The 18,985-nt window shown below is 40.5% G+C and overlaps 1 protein-coding gene and 1 non-coding gene across 4 annotated transcripts in view; both read right to left on the bottom strand.

Annotated features, from left to right (window-relative positions):
• Window positions 1-14,142, bottom strand: part of CRCP (CGRP receptor component) — a 38,163-nt gene extending 24,021 nt beyond the window's left edge. The window contains exons 1-3 of one of the 3 annotated variants that reach the window (XM_050929548.1): window positions 14,067-14,142; window positions 9,316-9,352; window positions 2,459-2,557 (exon numbers count right to left, since the gene is read on the bottom strand). In XM_050929548.1, the coding sequence (XP_050785505.1) occupies window positions 2,459-2,557; window positions 9,316-9,352; window positions 14,067-14,074 (144 nt within the window). In that variant the 5' untranslated portion in view covers window positions 14,075-14,142. Of the gene's footprint in view, window positions 1-2,458; window positions 2,558-9,315; window positions 9,376-12,573; window positions 12,612-14,066 lie in introns of those variants that run through there. The other 2 variants (XM_050929546.1, XM_050929547.1) reach the window with 2 other exon arrangements.
• Window positions 14,143-14,273: 131 nt separating this feature from the next.
• Window positions 14,274-14,344, bottom strand: TRNAG-GCC (transfer RNA glycine (anticodon GCC)). The gene has a single exon. It is a non-coding gene; the product is annotated as a tRNA-Gly (tRNA).
• Window positions 14,345-18,985: the final 4,641 nt, after the last annotated feature.

The raw sequence follows: 18,985 nt of genomic DNA, 5'->3' as shown, positions 1-18,985 counted from the left end.
TAGTGTTGGGCAGTCACTTGACCTCCCTGTAACTTCACTTGCCCATCTGTAAAATGAGGATAATATCTACCCAGATTTGTAAAGTGCACTGAAGTGTATGGATGAAAGGTCCTTTTTTAGTGCTAAGCATTTGAACAGATGCAATTCAAAGGGTATTCACCTATAACACATTTTCTTTATTAATTTGAATGAAATAATCTTAACTGGCAGATCAAATTGGGACCAAGGTATTTTTAACATCATCAGAGATTTAGAATGTTTTGTATATGTATAATTCTAACAATACAGAGGATTTCAAAACCTTCTTTAAAAAGGCATCCAGTTGTTAAAACCGAACTGAAGAACCACCTTATCGTATTCATCCTTGGGATCGTGTAAAGTTATTTTCTGCCAAGTGTTCATGAATTCAGTGCCAGTGGTACTCTCATTGCCAGGCCATACATAGCTAATTTGAGCTCCACAACTGAAACAAAGCCTTCCAACATAAGGATGTTTTCATCTTTTACGGCTGAAAGCATACTGTAATCAGCATATTTGGCTGTGCTTTTACAAAGAGTTCAGAAGTTATTTATGCAGATCACAATTTAAAAAAAAAACTTTGCAAGGATATTGTAGTAATTTATTCAGATATTTTCAGTGAGACAATTCACTTCCCTGCTCTGTTTATCTTTTACACTAACATACGCTTTAAAGGATATGTGATGTTTTGTGTCTCTGTTTAAATGAATGAGAATCCAAGATGACAGATAATATCCGAGCCTGTCATCCTAACTAAATGGAAGGCTTGGTGAAGAATCCCTGCTTTAGTTTTAAATAAGTATATGCAGACTGCAGTTTACAGCTCCCTTTTTAATTTGACAATAACTTATGAGCTTTTGTGAACATTGCTTGAAAAACACCCACTACAAGGAATTGGGATCAGAACAGGGTTCCAGACCATTCTTGCATTTTTCTGAAATAAAAAAGTACAACTGTACTAAACGTTACTATTATTTACCAATTGCCCCATTAAAATACCATTTTCTATTAGAGGAACACAGCGCTATTTCAATTCTATAATGATTTCTTTTCAAAACTCTTCTGCGTCACCATTAAAAAAAATCAATTAAAAGTACAAAAATGTCATGTTATGGTCACATCAAAATTCAGTTCCTGTTTACTAAGCTAGATCCAGCGACTGCAACACCAGTGGGCACATGTATGCACAAAACTTGTGAGTGTGCTTGCGTGATGATGGACAGAAATAATTCCATTAAGTCAAGTACCTAAAGCAAGTACACCTAGAATTAATATCTCTCTTTCTACTGGCACAGAATAAATGTCTAGATGGCAAAATGCATGTGAAAGCATTTCCTATACTGGCAACAATATCATTAAAGAGTTAAACTGTAAATTATGTTTAGACAAATATAATCACAGAATGGTCTTTTCCCCCATATATTTTGAAACACATGAGAATGAGATAGTAATTCTCAATATCAAATTAAACTAGATTTTTGTAAACTTCTGTTTTATCAAATCTAAGGCCTATACACTTCAATTTTGTCCTTTCAGACAAAAAAACAAACAAAAAAGTAAGCCTGGACGAAATCTTGCTCACATGAATAGTTCCCCAGCAGTCAATGGGACTATTCAAGCAGGCTAGGAAAGCTGGAACTGGCCCAGTATTAACCATGGTGATATTAAAGACAATTCTCTTCCACAGCCACCAGAGGTCAGACTACAATTCTTTTAAGTAGTTACATTTGATAAAGCTGCTAACCTAAGATATTCAGAACCATCTCATCATGTTAACGATCAGTAAATAATAGTTTTAAAGATTTTTCCAACAATACATCAAAAAATTAATACCGAATTTACCAGTGACTGAATGTATAATTTAGTTACACTGTGTAATCCAAGTTGGAGAATTTAATTTACTTGTTTTTAACAGAGAAATCTAGAGATCATGTGTGTTCTAACCCTCAGGTCTGAAACTCCTAGACTCTCTGGAAGTACAGATTCATATACTGGCAGCATGTGCTGGCAGGCTTAAAAAATATATTGAATGTAGTTTGCTGTGCTGAAGTCTTTTGAATGACACCTCAAAACCAGAGCCATTGCCTGTCTGCTCTCTATAAAATTAAAAATCCTTTGGCAGTTTTCATAAGAGCAGGAGTTTGTCCTTGTGTCCTTGACCAAAATTGCTCCTTTCCTCCATGATGGTGCACACCAGCTAGCCAGTACTTTCCACCTAGCGGGCTGCATTCAGTTGTGCTGTACGCACGCAGTTTAAGCAGCACTTTGGGGAGGAAAGTTATATTACAAAAGTCAAATATGTATTTATTGAAACAATGTTCATCAGTAGGAAAATTCCAAGACTTAATTTTGCATGTGTGATTGTAAATGATGAACACTGTGATACAGTCCAGCTTCTGACTTCTGCTAGAGCGCTAAGGGAATGTGTAGCTCTACTCACTTCGTACATGATAGTGTTCAGATTCTGCTGGCCAGAGCTCTGTTTGTGTTTTCCACTATCTTTGCGCTGCTGCTTAAGATCGGTAAGTAACTGGAACACCTAAAAAGAAAAAAACGTATTTAAAAGATTTTTTGAACTAGTTTAGCATTTTTTCTACTGCCATTTTTAAATGTGTTATTAAAATATTACCAATCAAATACAAAAAATTGCCCTGCTAGTGACTGACTGCGTGAGTAAAATGGAGACATTTTGGTAACAGAAAAATTATTTGTATACAAGAAATGATGAGACAGCAGAGCATTCTAAATTATGGTTATTGGCCTTGAATTATGTTGAACAAAAAGATATAGGAAGTGTAGATATTTGAATGGACTATCAGCACTTGTTGAAACCTTACCCAAAAGCCCCAGTGGAAAAAGTGGTTACTAGAATGAAACTATCAGCCACTTAACTCTATTCTGTGCAACTGCTGGTTATGTGCCACAATCTGCAGTTCTTAATTGAAACGCCTACTGAAATCAATGTGACTGTTGCTGGAATACTGGCTGCAGGATATGGCCCTATCTTATAGTATGTAATGTGTGTATACATTAGCCTACGATATTAAAAGTAAAATATTCAAAATATTCTGCTTTCCAGAAACTCAAGTGTGCTGTGGGTGCAAGAAGAATGTGTGCCCTACAATTGTGTGTTTGTAATGAGCCTAAAAAATTAGGGCCTGATGCTGCAAACACGACTAAATGTAGTGGTGCTACTATAAATTTACTTCAGTGGGGCTGCTTGCAGTAAGCACTATGCTTAATAGTAAGTATTTCTGGGATCAGCTTAACAGTGTGCTCAGATGCCACAGTGATGAATACGGTATACAAAATTCAACAGAATTAATTAGTACATGAGTTCCTTAGAAAAAATAAATACAAGCAACAATATTGTTGAAAAAAGAATAATAAAGATGTCTCCACATTTTTGAATGCTCAAAGCTCTAGGAATGAAATTAACTATTTGATGTTTTATGTAATAAGAATTTTTTAAAATAAATTATGTTTCAGTTTCTAAAATAAAGTATTGACAAACCTACTACACTGTTGCTACATCTTCTTGCATGACAGTCAGAGCTGCAGTAAAATGTAAAGACAACTTCTGTTACTCTTTTCAGCCTCAATGCAGCAAAGCTCTTAGGCTTCAGTGGTTCACATGCTTAAGTGCTCCCAGCCAGGCTGTGGGAGGCATGCAGTACAGAAATGTTTTAAATACTCTATTTAAAATTCCTTTTATACTCTGTGAAAGTCCACTGATGGTTCTGTGTACACAGACACCCTCCCCCAAAATGCATCCTTATGGGTCACAGCTGATACCAAGAGTCTCTTCTGATGCATATATTGTCCTGGAATCATGCATTCTGGTACGTCACGAATAAGCTCAGAAGAGGGAGCAGATTTCAAGTTTAAAAAAGAATTCTCTAAATATCTAGTTAAAAAACAGTATTTCTCTATAAGCATTTATACTGTACTCATCATATTTGAGCCCAGAGTAGCAGATGGTACTATTTTTAAGGTTGTAATAAGCCAAAAATAAATACTGCTTACGTGCCCCATTTCTGAATTGTCTGTTGTAGTTTTTAAACTTACTTTAACAGCAATGCTGCTTGCTGCCTTAAATACTTGATCCACAACCAAAGATCCATATTAAACTACAACTGCATTGCCTGGGAACAACTTGGCTATTTGTGCACTTACTGTGAGTGCTTTCACCTCAATATGTCCAAAGCCGATAAGAAAATCTAAGTCGGGGTCCCCAACGCGGTGCATCTAAGTGCGCTCGCATACTGGCCGGCGGACTAGCAGGCGCCAAAATGCTGCCGACAAGCTGCGTCATCCAGAGGCGTTGCTGCCAATTTTCAGCATTATTTCGGCAGCAACGCCTCTGGATGACGCTACTTGTCGGTGGCATTTCGGCGGCGACGCCTATTGAAGTTGCCACTTGTTGGCGGAATTTCGGTGGATGCTTTTCCACCGCCACGGTCCTCCATGGCTCATCATCTGGCACCCGCCAGACGAAAAAGCTTGGGAACCACTGATCTAAGTAATGGACACCCTTCTATTTCTGCTTCCTTAGTTTTTAACATGCCCCACTTAAGTTCCACTTATAAATCCCATGGCCTTGTAAAAATTACTGGTTCATAAAACTACAGTGAAATATGATGAGCAATGTTTCCAGTTACTAATACTAACTCTGCCATTACAGCAAATGTTGCTATAACAGATTTTCAAACAAAGTGGAACTTTATATACTAAATACAGTATAAATAAATATAACCAAACTGGGACTTGAAAGAGGACACTGATTCCACAAACCTACATACAAATAAATATCAGGTTAAATGAGGGAAAGTGAATTAGAGCTGCCTTTACACTTTACTTATTCTAACCAATGCACTACTCTTTTGTAATATTTTCTCTTACAGAAGGAGATAGGGAAGAAAGTATATTGTGCAAGATTCCCCCGCCTTCATCTTCATCAGCACAGTTCCTTCAACACTAGTGGGCATTTTCTAACTGTGGCAAGAGAAACATGACTAGCCCTAATCCTATGTGAGATATCATTTCCTATAATTGTGCATATCTATAGCACCAGTCACCCGAGGATCTCAATGCACTGTGAACATATTAACTGTATACCACAGTACATACCAATACACTACTGAGACGGGCAAGTGTTGTTTGCAGTTGATGAAAATAAGGCACAAACAGGGGAAGCAACTAGCCCAAGGAAATCTTTCAAAGAATCAGGGATAGAATCCAGATCTCTTGACTCACAGTCCTGTGCTTTATTCAGACATTTTTAGTGACAAATATGAGCTTGGCACTGATTGAGTTAGACACCCTCGTCAAGCTGCAATACAGAGAAATAGCAGCCCAAGGGAAATCGAATACTAGTTTTAGAGGAATCTGTACACTGAAGAGTGCTGAAAAATGTGCTTAAAATGCCTACAGCTGCAGACACTGCAAATCCCTTCCTGAAAAGAATTAAAAAGCTGTATGTGCTGAGACAACTATGCTGAGAAAGGGAAATGGTGAATGAGTAGTCTCATCTGTAATTCCATTTTCCACTTCCTTTCACTTTCTCACTCAGCACATATAGGTATATATGGCAACAGTGGGGAGGCACTGAGACTAAGAGGATGTTGGCACAGGCTGAGGGAGAGAAAGTGGTTTTAATAAATGCAGATATTTAGTGCATATAATTAAGGGTCTGATCTTGCAAAGTGATCAGCACCTCACTGCACTAGGCCCTTGTTCTGGGGTGCCAGAAGATTTATACAATGCAAGAATTCTTCTTGTACATGAAAGGCAGGATCCATACCCAATTTTACCATAACATCCTTGCATGTTGAAAAGGAATACAGAGAAGTATTGGAAAGGTCTGATTTGGCCAGCAATAATCTCTTCCATACTTCTTGCTTTCCATTCTGAAATGGTAGATTTTTTTAAACAGACATTTAATACCACACACTGAGCTAAAACCATGGGCTATTTTCTATTTCTTAAACAATAAGATTCCTTCCAACTGAAATCCTCAAGTTACTTGGTTGAATTTGCACCTCATACTAATGTCACATTTCCATCTTACCATCACCAAAAAGGCATTTTCAGTCTGAAGACTGTAAAAAAGGCTCAGTAAGGCCTTCTCTTCACTAGGAAAAAAAGGTGTTTTCTTAGCTAACATGGTAAAATCTTAATCAAGACAAAGCAGTTGTTCTCATGTGTGTTAACAGGTCAAGGTAAACCCTAGGCTCCCCTTTAGAGTTTACCTGGCCCCACTAACACATTTCCAAACAACAAACTATTTGCCATTACTAAGATTTTATCATGTTAAGAAAACACATTGTTTCTGCAGTGTGGACTTACTCCAAGATTTTTAAAACTAAGCTGTAAGAGATTTACAAAGAGCTTTTTTTTTTTAAGCACTTATTTTAATTTCAGTAGGTACTTAAGAGAGTTCTGAGCTGCAGGATGGTTCAAGTCAGCCATGAACTAGTGACCTTGCTATCAGCAGCCATTTCAGAAAACATCTGGATTTTCTTGTTTGCAAAGATTTTCTCCAGTTCTAATTCTGTTTTTCTCTGCAACATGAAAATGGATTCAGCAGTTGATCACAGAAATGTAGGGCTGGAAGGGACCTTGAAAGGTCATCTAGTCCAGCCCCATGCTGAGGCAGGAACAAATATACCTAAGACCGTTCCTGACAGATATTTGCCCAACCTGTTTTTAAGAACCTTCAATGGCAGGGATTCAAAACGGCCCTTGGAAGTCTGTTTCGTTACTTAACTATTCTTGTAGTTGAAAGGTGGTTCCTAATATCAAACCTCAATGTCTCTTGCTTTAGACTAAACCCAGTAATTCTTGTCCTATCTTCAGTGGACATGAAGAACAATTGATCCTCCTCCTCTTTATAGCAACTATATTTGAAGACAGTTAGTAGGTTTCCCCTCAGCCTTCTCTTTTCAAGATGAAATATGCCAACTTTTTTTTTAACCTTTCCTGTTAGGTCAGGTTTTCTAAACCTTTTGTCATTTTTGTTCCTCTCCTCTTCTCTCCAATTTGTCCACATCTTTCCTAAAGCGTGCACCCAGAACTGGACATAGTATTTCAGATGAAGCCTCACCAGGGCTGAGTAATGTGAGATAATTATCTCCCATGTTTTACATACAGGACTCCTATTAACACACCACAGAATAATACTAGCTGTTCCCACCATAAACCCCAGATCCTTTTTAGCAATACTACTGCCTAGACAGTTATTCTATTTTGTTGTTCTGCATCTGAGTTTTCCCTCCCAAGTGTAGTACTTCGCACTTCCTTTCTTTACTTTCATCTTGCTGAATTAAGACCAATGCTCCAATTTGTCAAGATCCTTTTGAATTTCAATCCTGTCCTTCGAAGTGCTTGCAATCCCTCCCAGCTTGGTGTCATCTGTAAATTTTATAAGCATACTTTCCATTCCATTATTCAAGTCATTAATGAAATATTGAATAGAACTGGACTCAGGACTGACCCCATTTGACCCCACTACATACGTCCTCCCAGATTGACAGTAAACCATTATTAAATACTTTCAGAGTATGGTCTTTCAACCAATTATGCACCAATCATATAGTAATTTCATCTAGACCACAATTCCCCAGTTTGCTTACAAGAATGTCATGTGAGACTGTGTCAAAAGCATTACTAAAATCAAGATATATTATGTCTACAGCTCCCTCCCATGTAATAGGTCAATAACTCAGTCAAAGAAAGAAATCAAATCATACCAGACCAACGTTGGCTATTATTTATTGCCTTATTATCCTGTAGGTGCTTACAAACTGATTGTTTAATAATTTGTTCCACTATCTTTCCACATATTGATATTATGGTGATTGCTTTATAATTGCTTGGGTCCCCTTTGTTCCTCTTTCTAAAGATAGGTACTGTGTTTGCTCTTCTCCAGACACCTGTGGCCTCACCTGTCCACCAGAGTTCTCAAAGATAATCACTAATAGTTCTGAGATTGCTTCAGCTAGCTCCTTAAGTACCCTAGGGTGAATTTAATCAGGCTCTGCTGACTTGAATACATCTAACTTATCTAGACATTCTTTAACCTGTTCTTTCACAGTTCAGGCTTATGCACCTTTCCCCTTGTTGTTAACACTAATTGTGTGAAGTATCTAGTCACTATTAACCTCATTAGCAAAGAATGAAGTAAAATAGGCATTAAACAGCTCAGCTTTCTTGATGTCATCCACTCTTAACTCTCCTTCCCCACTAAGTAGTGGACCTACACTTTCCTTCATCTTTCTCTCACTCCTAACTCACTTATAGAACTGCCTCTTATTGCCTTTTATGTCCTTTTCTAGGTATAACCCAATTTGTGCCTTAGCCTTTGTGATTCTGTCTTTACATGCTCATGCTATTCTTCTGTACTCATCCTTAGTAATTTGTCCATGTTTCCACTTTTTGTGGGATTAATTTTTTTATTTTCATGTATCATTATTCATTCTTGTCTTAAGACTGGTTTAAAAATGTCCCTTTAGGCATTACTTTCCACAGGTACAAAGCTGACAACTTTAAAGATTTTGTGCCTGATGAGAGAACAGTATAACTGCAAAGAAACCAGGGCAGTTGCTCAGATGTAAAACTGGCGTAAAAGAGAATCAGACCCCAGGTTATGAATACTGCATACAAACAAAGTAAAGGTATTCAGCAAATTGGTAACATAAAAATGTGGGAGAAGAGAAAAGATAATTAAAATGATTGATGTTCTGAAGGACCATTTTCTCATGGATTTGAAGACACACATACAACACTAATATTTGGGTTTTGTTTTTTTTTTTAAAAACAGATTTGGGATCAAACCCTGCTCACATTCACCATGCAAACACACCTCTACTCCGATACAATGCGACCCAATATAACACAAATTTGGAAATAACACGGTAAAGCAGCACTCCGGGATGGGAGGGGGGAGGGGCAGGGCTGCACACTCCAGCAGATCAAAGCAAGTTCAATGTAACGCAGTTTCACCTATAACACGGTAAGATTTGTTGGCTCCCAAGGACAGCTTTATATCGGGGTAGAGGTGTAGTACAATAACAGCATTTCTAGGTCCCCTTTAAAGCCAGGAATAGACCCCATTTTACCAAACCTATAAAAACAAAATATTCAAATGTGAAAAATCAGAAGTCAAACACAAGTCTCCTCGATTTCCTGGTTACTACTCCCTGGAGATATTATTTGTATTTGGACCAGGATATGCTCTCATTGATATCAAAAGGAGTATAAATTGTCAGTTTAAAATCATGGTACAAATAAACTTACCTCAAAGTTACTCAGCAATGCAGCATTGGCGTCTTTCCTGAAAAACAAAAAATTATGCATGTCTCAAACAAAACTGTCAAAAATCTATTCTCTATTCTTTGCTGATCTGTGTTGACACTAAAAAAAGGGAACACTTTTTGTTAATTTATGAGATTTTTTTTTTAATAAAATCTTCAGGATCACAACTCTGTTAAATCCTCTATAATTTCTGGCTATTGCTGCCTTTCAGAGTTATTTATTTTTGCACACCCCAAATGCAGCTATTACACAAACTAACTGTAAGAATATTTGGCTACAACTCAGCCCACAAAGCATCAGGAAGTGTTTAACTTGCACAACAGAATCCTCTTAACTGGGACACTCCACGGAATGGCTTATCACCCCCATTACTCCAGAATTAGATAAAACTCCCTGAAGTTTTGTCTGAGTGAAGAGCGATAGGCAGAACCATTACAGAAGACTACTATAAAAAAGAAAAAATATATACAGTACAGAATACAAATTAAAGAATAAAGTAATATTCATTGCACTTCATCTTTAGTTTGTTATTTTAATGTTTATTTAACAAGTTCTACACTAGCAGACTAAAGTTTAGAGCATCCCAGCACTCAAATTTAGAGTTTCCCACCAACCAAATACTTCCCCATTAAGTGAAACATAGAATAATTCTATCCCAATTAACCAAGAATCACTGACATTCACTATCATTAGGCTAAACAGGTTTGCTCTGAGTTAAGCATGCCCTAAGTAGATGATACTGTAATTTTATTCTTTTAAATAAATAAATAAATGTTATGTAGAAAAACTAGCCAAGAGCACAATACATTCTGCTGAGCAAACAGACAGTAGTAACAACAACAGAAAGTTACCATACAAAAACACACAACAAATGCTTTTCTCTGCGGTCTGTGTTGCACCATATAAAAAAGGTAGAATGCATTGTCAAGTAGTCAACTGTTTGAATAGAACTGTCACATTCATCACATTCAAACAAGCTAAATGCCTTCCACAAACTTCCGCAGGTTCTATTATTGATTTTAAATGAAAGGGACCTCCTAAACTGACTCGAGAGAATCTTCAAAAAGTAAGCTCACACACATCAGTTTTCATTCCTGTTTTCCTGTTTATTTGGTAAATGCAGTTCTTTGGAATCTTTGCATTCAGTCAACTGCCACAGAAATCCCTATGGATGAGGACATTTTTTGTTATAAATAATAACAATAATGCCATAGAAGAATCACATATAAAATCATCCAATTAAAAAAGTGAGATGATTATGTACAGTAAACAAAAAGTTTTCAGGATGTGGGTCTGTGGAGAATAAGCTTTTTAAACTACATATAAGTCAAAGGATTGGTTTGTTTTTAAAACTGTACACCTCTACAGTTCAGGGGCTCTTAGGGCACAAGGGCTTAAACTCTTTTCATGTATCAATGTGTGCCAAACCTAAACTCATCCAGACTTTGGATCTTCTCAACATTTTATATTTTGGCAGGCTAGTAGGAATTTAAACTGAACAATATAACAGAAACATTATTGCTAGTGTGCTTATTCAACCTGAGTTACGTCTTTATGAAAAACTGGCACCGTTTATAAAGTATAGATTTCAGTCTTCACATCAGTCCCAGCCCTCATATGGGTAATAAAAAATAACCAACCACAATATTTAAAGAAAAGAATGCACATAAAATACCAGAATTTATTTTATTTTTTATATCAGTTCAATATGTAGTTTTATATCAGATGTCTAAACATAGCACTCCGCTGACTCAAGGCTGAACAGAAAAGGAAAACTGACTTGATTTTAAAACCAACTCTAATGTATTAGAGTCCCTTCAGGAGTTATTAATGGCCTTAATTGCTATCCTAAGTGAAATATTACTGAAAGATTTTTCTTGATATAATACTATTAATTTTACTGTATGGGAGCCTTTATTTTTTAAAAATTATTACTGGCATCTTATGCTTCTAACATTGAAAACTACATTCCATTTCTAAACCAAAACATTTTGTGAACTTTTTTTTTTTTGGGGGGGGAGGAAGAGGAAGGAATATAGCAAATTTTCACCTTTGAATCTCTAGAGCTTTGTGACAATTTTATCTGAAGATTTTCCTCTTCTAAGGACTCCTGGAGGAACAAGATGGGGTGTTTGTTCATTAGGCCCCAACAGGGCTGAGAGTTCTATGCGGGGCGGACTGCACAATATTCCCATCATATTCAATGGGCAAAGGTCCACTCCCACAGACTCACTGCAGGATCAGGATCCTAGGCCCCAAATCCTGCAACCACTTATGCTCATACCTAACTTTACTATCATGAGCAATCACCTTGAAATCAATGGGGCCACGCTCAGTTGCAGAGATAGGCATGTGTATAACTGTTTGTTTGCAGGATCAGACAGTCATGACAGGCCCTATTCATCAAAGGAATGAGTAGCAATTTTTCAGTGGGCTAGATCCTGTCACATGTTGAATAGCCACTTATGTCCTGATCCTGTTAATTGCTTTGTGCATACATAGAGGTCCTTGCAAGCACAGAAGCTTGCAGGGCAGGGGCCTTACTCTAAAAGTTGCTACTCAGTTTAAGGCTGACAGAATACAGTCCTCTATTTTTAATAAAAACAATACCCTTCTTCAGTATCCACTTCTGAATTTCAATAAGTAGCTTTAATTATAATAATGGAGAGATAGCATCTCAGATGGTATAGAACACTGTTAGGTCCACTGAGGTCAGCGAAGAAGCTATGCCGACACACATGAGCTGAGGTTCTAGTACCTTAATACCCATATTTATCAGAAATCGGTGCTGTATGTATGTAGATAACAGCACACCTCAACATTTACGAAATTTGCTTTCTATAAATAATAGTTTAATAATTATCTCTATGATTCATTTTTTAAATTCAAAATAGATTAAATGAAAGATTAGATTATTTTGTGTCTCAGAGACACTGCCAAAATAGGCAATCTCACTTTTTGGAAGTGTGTACTACTGTCTATTTAAAAATACACAGGTTTGTGTTGTATAACATGCCAGCACCCAGCTATACACAAATTGCTGGAGTTCTTAGCACTACTGCCCTGAACCAGCACTCTTTCTGTTGTAGCAACTTTCTGGTTTGTTTGTTTTGATTTTTTGTTTATTTTTGTTTGTTTCATTGTCTTAATTGCTTTTAAGGTTTGCAGGCTAGGCAAGAATTTGACTTGTCTCTTGTGTTTTGAATTGTAGGTTGCATGCATGCAAATTATGTTTCCCACCTCTCTGTGCTAGTCTGCTCCATTCTTGCAAGCAGGCATAAAGGTCCCCAAGGATCCTCAGAAGCAGGATTTGGATTTTACTTTATGGCAAGAACAGAGAAAGAAGATGGGGAGAATGTTATGTCCATGCACGTCTGACCAGAAAAGATGGTTTTATTAGAAGGTTAAAACTATTCCCATGGTGTTTTACTCAACTATATGTTTCAGTAATATTTTTCAAGCAAAGAAAAATGCAGTTACTGATTGGAAAGCTGTTAAGAAACTGTCCAAGAGCTCTGGCCTGATGTGGAGTATCAATACCTAAATAATTACAGTTTTTAACATATTCCAAGTATTTTGCCTCCCTGCCTCCCCAATGTTCCTCTTCAATGTACAGAGGGAGAAAGTGAGGTGATTATTAGATTTGGGGTGCAACAAAGCACTGCACTATGCCCACCATGCAAGGCTACTACCCTTTGTGTATTTCATGGATCCATATAGTACTTTGCAGCCATGTCCTGCATCTCACCTCAATTCTGCATCAGTGCAGGATGATACTACATAGCACCGATGAGGTGAGAAGACACAATTATTCGGATGTGGTATCATGATGGGAAGCACTAGATGTCAAGGTTCAGCCTTGAGGCAGAGTACAGAGCCCTGTGACTTTGGGACACAACACTGTCAAAGTGCAAACACCACCACCTTCTGCAGCCCTGACCTTGGCCACGGAAGCAGCTGGCAAATGGGCGAGGAGGAACCCTCACTCCCACAGGCTTAAGGGACAATTTCACCTCACCTCAGCAGCCCTGTGGGGTCAGGATCCCACCTCCTACACAAAATTCTCAACCAGCCCCAACTGAAAGGGAAGCCCCTGGAAAATATCTCACGCACCATGCTCAGCTCCCCCCTCAGGCTCAGCTCCAACCAACAGGCGGGTCCCTTTATCCTTTAAAGTCCACATCCCACTCCTGTAGCCAGACCCCACCCCAAGAGGGGATCCCCTCCCCCACCTGCAGCCCCTCCCTCACATCCAGACCCCCCCCCAATGGGGCTCCCATCCCCCAGCTCACTCTCCAGCCAGGCCCCCCCCAGAGGGGATCCCCTCCCCCAGCTCTCCTCGCATCCAGACTCCCCAAACGGGGCTCCTCTCCCCCTCCAGCCAGACACCCCCCCAAATCAGGGCTCCTCTCCCCCAGCAGGCAGACCCCTCAAGAGTGGATCCCCTCCCCCAGCTCTCCCGCAGCCAGCCCCCCCAACTGGGGCTTCCCTCCCCCAGCCCCCCCAAGAGGGGCTCCCCTCCCCCAGCCAGATCCCCCCAAGAGGGGCTCCCCTCCCCCGCAGCCAGACCCCCCAACTGGGGCTTCCCTCCCCCAGCCCCCCCCAGAGGGGCTCCCCGCTCCAGCCAAACCCCCCTGGACGGGGTCCCCTTTCAGTGGGTGCTCGGCCGGCGGGGGAGGGGGGTCCCTCAGCCGCGCCCGGGAGCGGCCTACACGCGCGCCGAGGCTCCTTACACTTCCATCTCGTCCGCCCGCCGCCTCCTGCCCGCGGGGGGAGCCGCGCACTGGGGCCGCCTGACTCAGAGCGCGCAGGGCTGGGGCCCTTCTGCTGTTGTGGTGCTGGGCGGGGGGCGGGGACCCGTCCCCATTGCCGGAGAGACCCGCCGAGCCAAAATATTGAATCAAAGTCAATCCGGGGGAGCGGGGGCAAAAAGCGAGAGTTGCATTGGCCGGGAATCGAACCCGGGCCTCCCGCGTGGCAGGCGAGAATTCTACCACTGAACCACCAATGCAGCTGATAACAACGCTGCTAACTGCCCTCTAGGTAGTTTTAAAAAGATTAAATGATTCTCTGGCTTTTATTTTCCATATATACTGACCAAAACGTGTCCAATATATAGAGGCTTTTCACAAATGCCCTGAAAATTCACTCACCTATCTTCAAAATATACTTGCCCCCCCCCTTTATCCTGACAATACTTTTTGGGGAGGGGGAGGGAAGAGGGAAGAATATTTCACTTGCCTATACATATATAGAAGCCTTGCAAAAATATCCTGGAATTTCATTAGCTCTGGTTCCAAAACTCTTGGCTACCCTTTACCAAGATAATAATGAGGGGGAAAACACTCGTCCATCAAATCAAAAAATTATTGACTATGTGCAAGCAGAATTTTGCTGGTTTTGCAACAGATATATAAAACCTTTTTCCATTCCCACCCAACTAATTCTGTGTGTATTTCATCATCCAGGTCATAAGCACTCTCAATCCTCTTTTCTCCCCTCCCTCCTCTTGCACCCCTTTGTACATATATTGTATTATATTTTGTACAGTCTTCTTTAATCCCAGAGAAAAACAGATCCACTCTGCTGAGTAGATACAGCTGACAATCCCATTGGCTAGGGCAGGCAAAATTCTGCCTGGGCCACTGGCTGAGAGGCAGGAGTAGATAAATACAAGAAACAGTTTCTTCTGTTCTTGATCTGCCATTTAAGAGTCTGTGCATAAACAGTACACCAATGATTCCTCCAACAACAGGCACAAAGTACTTGTTTCTGGGGCTGCATAGGGAATTCACAGTCTTGCACGGACTCAAACTTGTAAGTAAGGATAAGATTTAGCCATGGGCATTTTTAGTAAAAGTCATGCACGGTCAGGGGCAATAAACAAAAATTCATGGCCATGTGACATGTCCATGACTTCTACTATATAGCCCTGACTAAATCTTTGGTGTTTGGGGGGCGTTCTGGGTGTTAAGCTGCTGCTCTGGAGGGGGGCCTCTGCTGGTGCGCCTGCTGGAGGTAGGGTGACCAGATGTCCTGATTTTATAGGGACAGTCCCAATTTTGGGGTCTTTTTCTTATATAGGCTCCTATTACCCTCCACCCCCGTCCCGATGTTTCACACTTGCTGGCTGGTCACCCTAGCTGGAGGGGTCTCTGGAGTGCCCACTGGTGTGCCTTCTGGGTGCGGGGGGGCTGGCACAGCAGGGAATGGCCCTGCCGGTCTGGGACCACGCAGCCGCCCCTGCTGGTGGAGGACTGCTTAGGACCGCCGCTGCTGCTGGTGGGAGACAGCCCTGCCAGGTTGGGACTGACGCACTGCTGCTGGTAGTGGGTGGCCCAGGACCTCTGCTGTTGTGGGGGCAGTTCAGCTGATCCCGGGGCCACCCAAGCTGCTCCAACGGCCCTGGGGTCAGTCGTACTTGCCAGCTGCAGAAGTCACAGAGGTCCTGGGAAGTCACGGAATCTGTGACAGACTCACAGCCTTACTCATAAGCCACTGAGAGTAAATTTAGCACCCAACTTGTTCTCCAGCATCAGGACCTGAAAGGAGGCAACTCCACGTGCCCTCCTCTCTTAGGGCCTTGCTCTTAGCTGGGATGCTGCACACTATCAGGCCACCTCTGCCAATCCTTAATGATCTAGACAGGTGACCCAACATGCAGTGTTGTGTCTTAAGAACAGTCAACCTTTTATCAGTGCAAAGGACTGAAATATGAATGGATCTCAGGAGCCTGGATCAACAGACTAGATATCAAGTTAGCATTGCTATTCTTTTCCAGTGTGGCATGCAGGGTAGTAGTAGCCGAGCTGGTCCCAGGATATAGAGACAACTTGCCCACTTCGTCATTCTTTTTCAGGCTCAGATTCCATAATCGTGGAGTAATAATACCAAACAGGCAGAGCGATGCCCTGTAACTTCTCTGTTGGTTGGAGCAAGTCTCCAGATTTCTGCCTGCAATCCTATGTGCGCATCTGCTCCCAGTTTGATGACGAGGAAGAAGAAAGTTATGTTTCTTTAGGGAATACAGTGTTTCCAGATTGTATTCATTTTTCAAATTTTTTTTCAACTGATCTGTTCACCCCTGCCTCCACCTTCCCTATAATACTATCAGATTTGGGTTTCAACATCCTCAACATATTAATTTTTCCACATGGCATCTCTTTTTATCTCTCTCTGGAATTTCATTTTATTCCTAATCTGCATTTTCAGTTTCCTTCCAAGACTTTGCTGATGGACCCTTTAGGGACAACACCCTACCCCAGCTTCTTTTTGTTTCAGTTGCTGAATCTAGGAGCTCACGTATTACCCAAATTACCACTATGGGTCTTGCAAACAACTTTTCAGGAGAGGCGACAAAAGCAGTGATTAGCTCAGTGTTTCTAAATGCTACACTTTAGATTGAACTAGGGGTATGAGATACACAGAATAGACCATCCATAGAGAACACAGATGTGGGGTTTTTTAAATGTGCTCAGCATGTCAACATTCTAAGCATAGGATTTTGATTGTTACTGCTAAGCCTCAGTGAGAGGGGGGGCTTGGTATTAACTATTGAAAGCAGGGGGCCTTGTAACTGCTATTGAAAGCAGATCTGCAGTGTTTGTAGTCTTTGTTATGAAAGATGTTTAGAGTAGTCAGCATTTTGCTAATCAGCCTATAGTGTCTTTCTGGCATTTAAAAAAAAAATTGTTTCATTAATTTTGAACAAAAATGTCAACTCTGCTCCACACCACTCGAGCTGCCAGTGCATTTGACTACAGTTTCCGTCCATATCTTCACCTCTGCTCTGCATCCTGAGTTAACGAGCTTCTACAATTAGGCCTATTATTATTGTAGGATATTTCTGGAAACCACTCAAAACACTGAAAGGAGTTGAACACCACCAGAAAAACACTCCTCAACCAAAAAACGATAGTTAAGAAATAGTAAGTTTGTGACCTTCATTTACAAAAGCAAGTGCAGTTAAGGTTCAACTGTCTAGTACAGGGGTAGGCAACCTATAGCATGTGTGAGCTGATTTTCAGTGGCACTCACACTGCCCGGGTCCTGGTCACTGATCGGGGGGCTCTGCATTTTAATTTAATTTTAAATGAAGCTTCTCAAACATTTTAAAAAACTTATTTACTTTACATACAACAATAGTTTAGTTATATATTATAGACTTAGAGAAAGAGACCTTCTAAAAATGTTAAAATGTATTACTGGCATGCGAAACCTTAAATCAGAGTGAATAAATTAAGACTCGGCACACCATCTCTGAAAGGTTGCCGACCCGGGTTTAGTACCTAGGGGCAATGAAATGCAGTAAAATAAAATTAAACATGTCCATGCTGCTGAATGTGCTAAATGCCCTTTCAAAGGTGCCCGAGTAGCTGGTACATCAGTTTGGAAAAGAGTGTAGCAGGAAACATCAGAAAAGAGCTCCCCTCTCTGTCTCCAATGTGGGACAGAGTGCTATGCTCTGGCACTGCCATTCCATCAGAGCAAAAGAAATACCTTGCATTTAACTAAGTACCTTGTATTTAATTTGTTTTAAATGCTTCTATGTCACTTGAGCAAGTAAAATTTTGAAAGACTAAAACAGAAAGAGAAAGAAAATAAAAAATCAGAATGAAGAAAAGAACTGAGATCTGAGTCTCTGATCAGTCCTATTTCACCACTGCCCCCTGCAGTGCCGTACCCCCTAGCTCAAAATCACTCCACAGAAGTCCTTGCTCATCGCCTGTCCCAATCCCTGCAACTTCTGCTTTGACCTCCAGTTTCATTTCTGTTTTCTGCCGTTTCCTTGTTGCTCATCACTGTGAAAAGGACTGATTTTTGAGCTGTTCCATCCAGAAAAAGTAGGACAGAGGATTAATCACATCCCAGAGACAGGCAGGTATATGAATGTAATAAACCAAAAAAAAAATCACTCTTACAGGCACCTGGGCACCAGTGATGGATGCCATGCAAATGCTTGTGAAGATGAGATAAATAAGAAAAATATGGTTTGATAACATCCACCAAAGGCACTTTACTTGCAAAACTAGATTACCTGGGTTTTGTGCTGAGGCATGTAAGAGAAAAAAAAACATAAAATAAATTCCGTTAAAATGCAGACAGGGATAATACTCAAGTGATTTACAATTTGGCCTCAGTCCTGACCCAACTGAACTCAATGGAGTTTTGGTATTGACTTAAGTGGGAGCAGGTCCCGTCACTTGATAACAGAACCTGGTTGCTGATCACCAGTCCACCTTTCACTGTGCGAAAGCCCTTTCCTAAGCCATATTCCTGCAGGGAGACACTATCCTTGCAAGGGTTGTATCCATTCTACATAGCTGGTGTTGGGGCAGTGCAACACGTGTGGTCATACAAAGGTGCCTTCTTTACATGCCTCATCTTGTCATAAGAAAACTGTGTACTGGCTGTTTTGCCAACACAACAGCAGCCTCCCACCCCCAGGCCCAACATAAGGAAAACACCTCCCCAAAGAGCAGGAGGAGAGGAGAGGGGGGAATTGGAAAAGGGGCATAAATAGTGGGATTGAAACAAGAGGGGATGAATGGAAGAAGAGGCCAGACAACAGGAAAGGACAAATAAAGGAAAGAGAGTGATCCCAATGTGCAGAGAGGAAATGGAAAGAAGAAAGAACAAAATAACAAGGAAA

The sequence above is a fragment of the Gopherus flavomarginatus genome, chromosome 19 (assembly GCF_025201925.1).
Source record: "Gopherus flavomarginatus isolate rGopFla2 chromosome 19, rGopFla2.mat.asm, whole genome shotgun sequence".
In the NCBI taxonomy this organism is placed as follows: Eukaryota; Metazoa; Chordata; order Testudines; family Testudinidae; genus Gopherus; species Gopherus flavomarginatus.
This window is presented reverse-complemented; position numbering and strand designations above follow the sequence as displayed.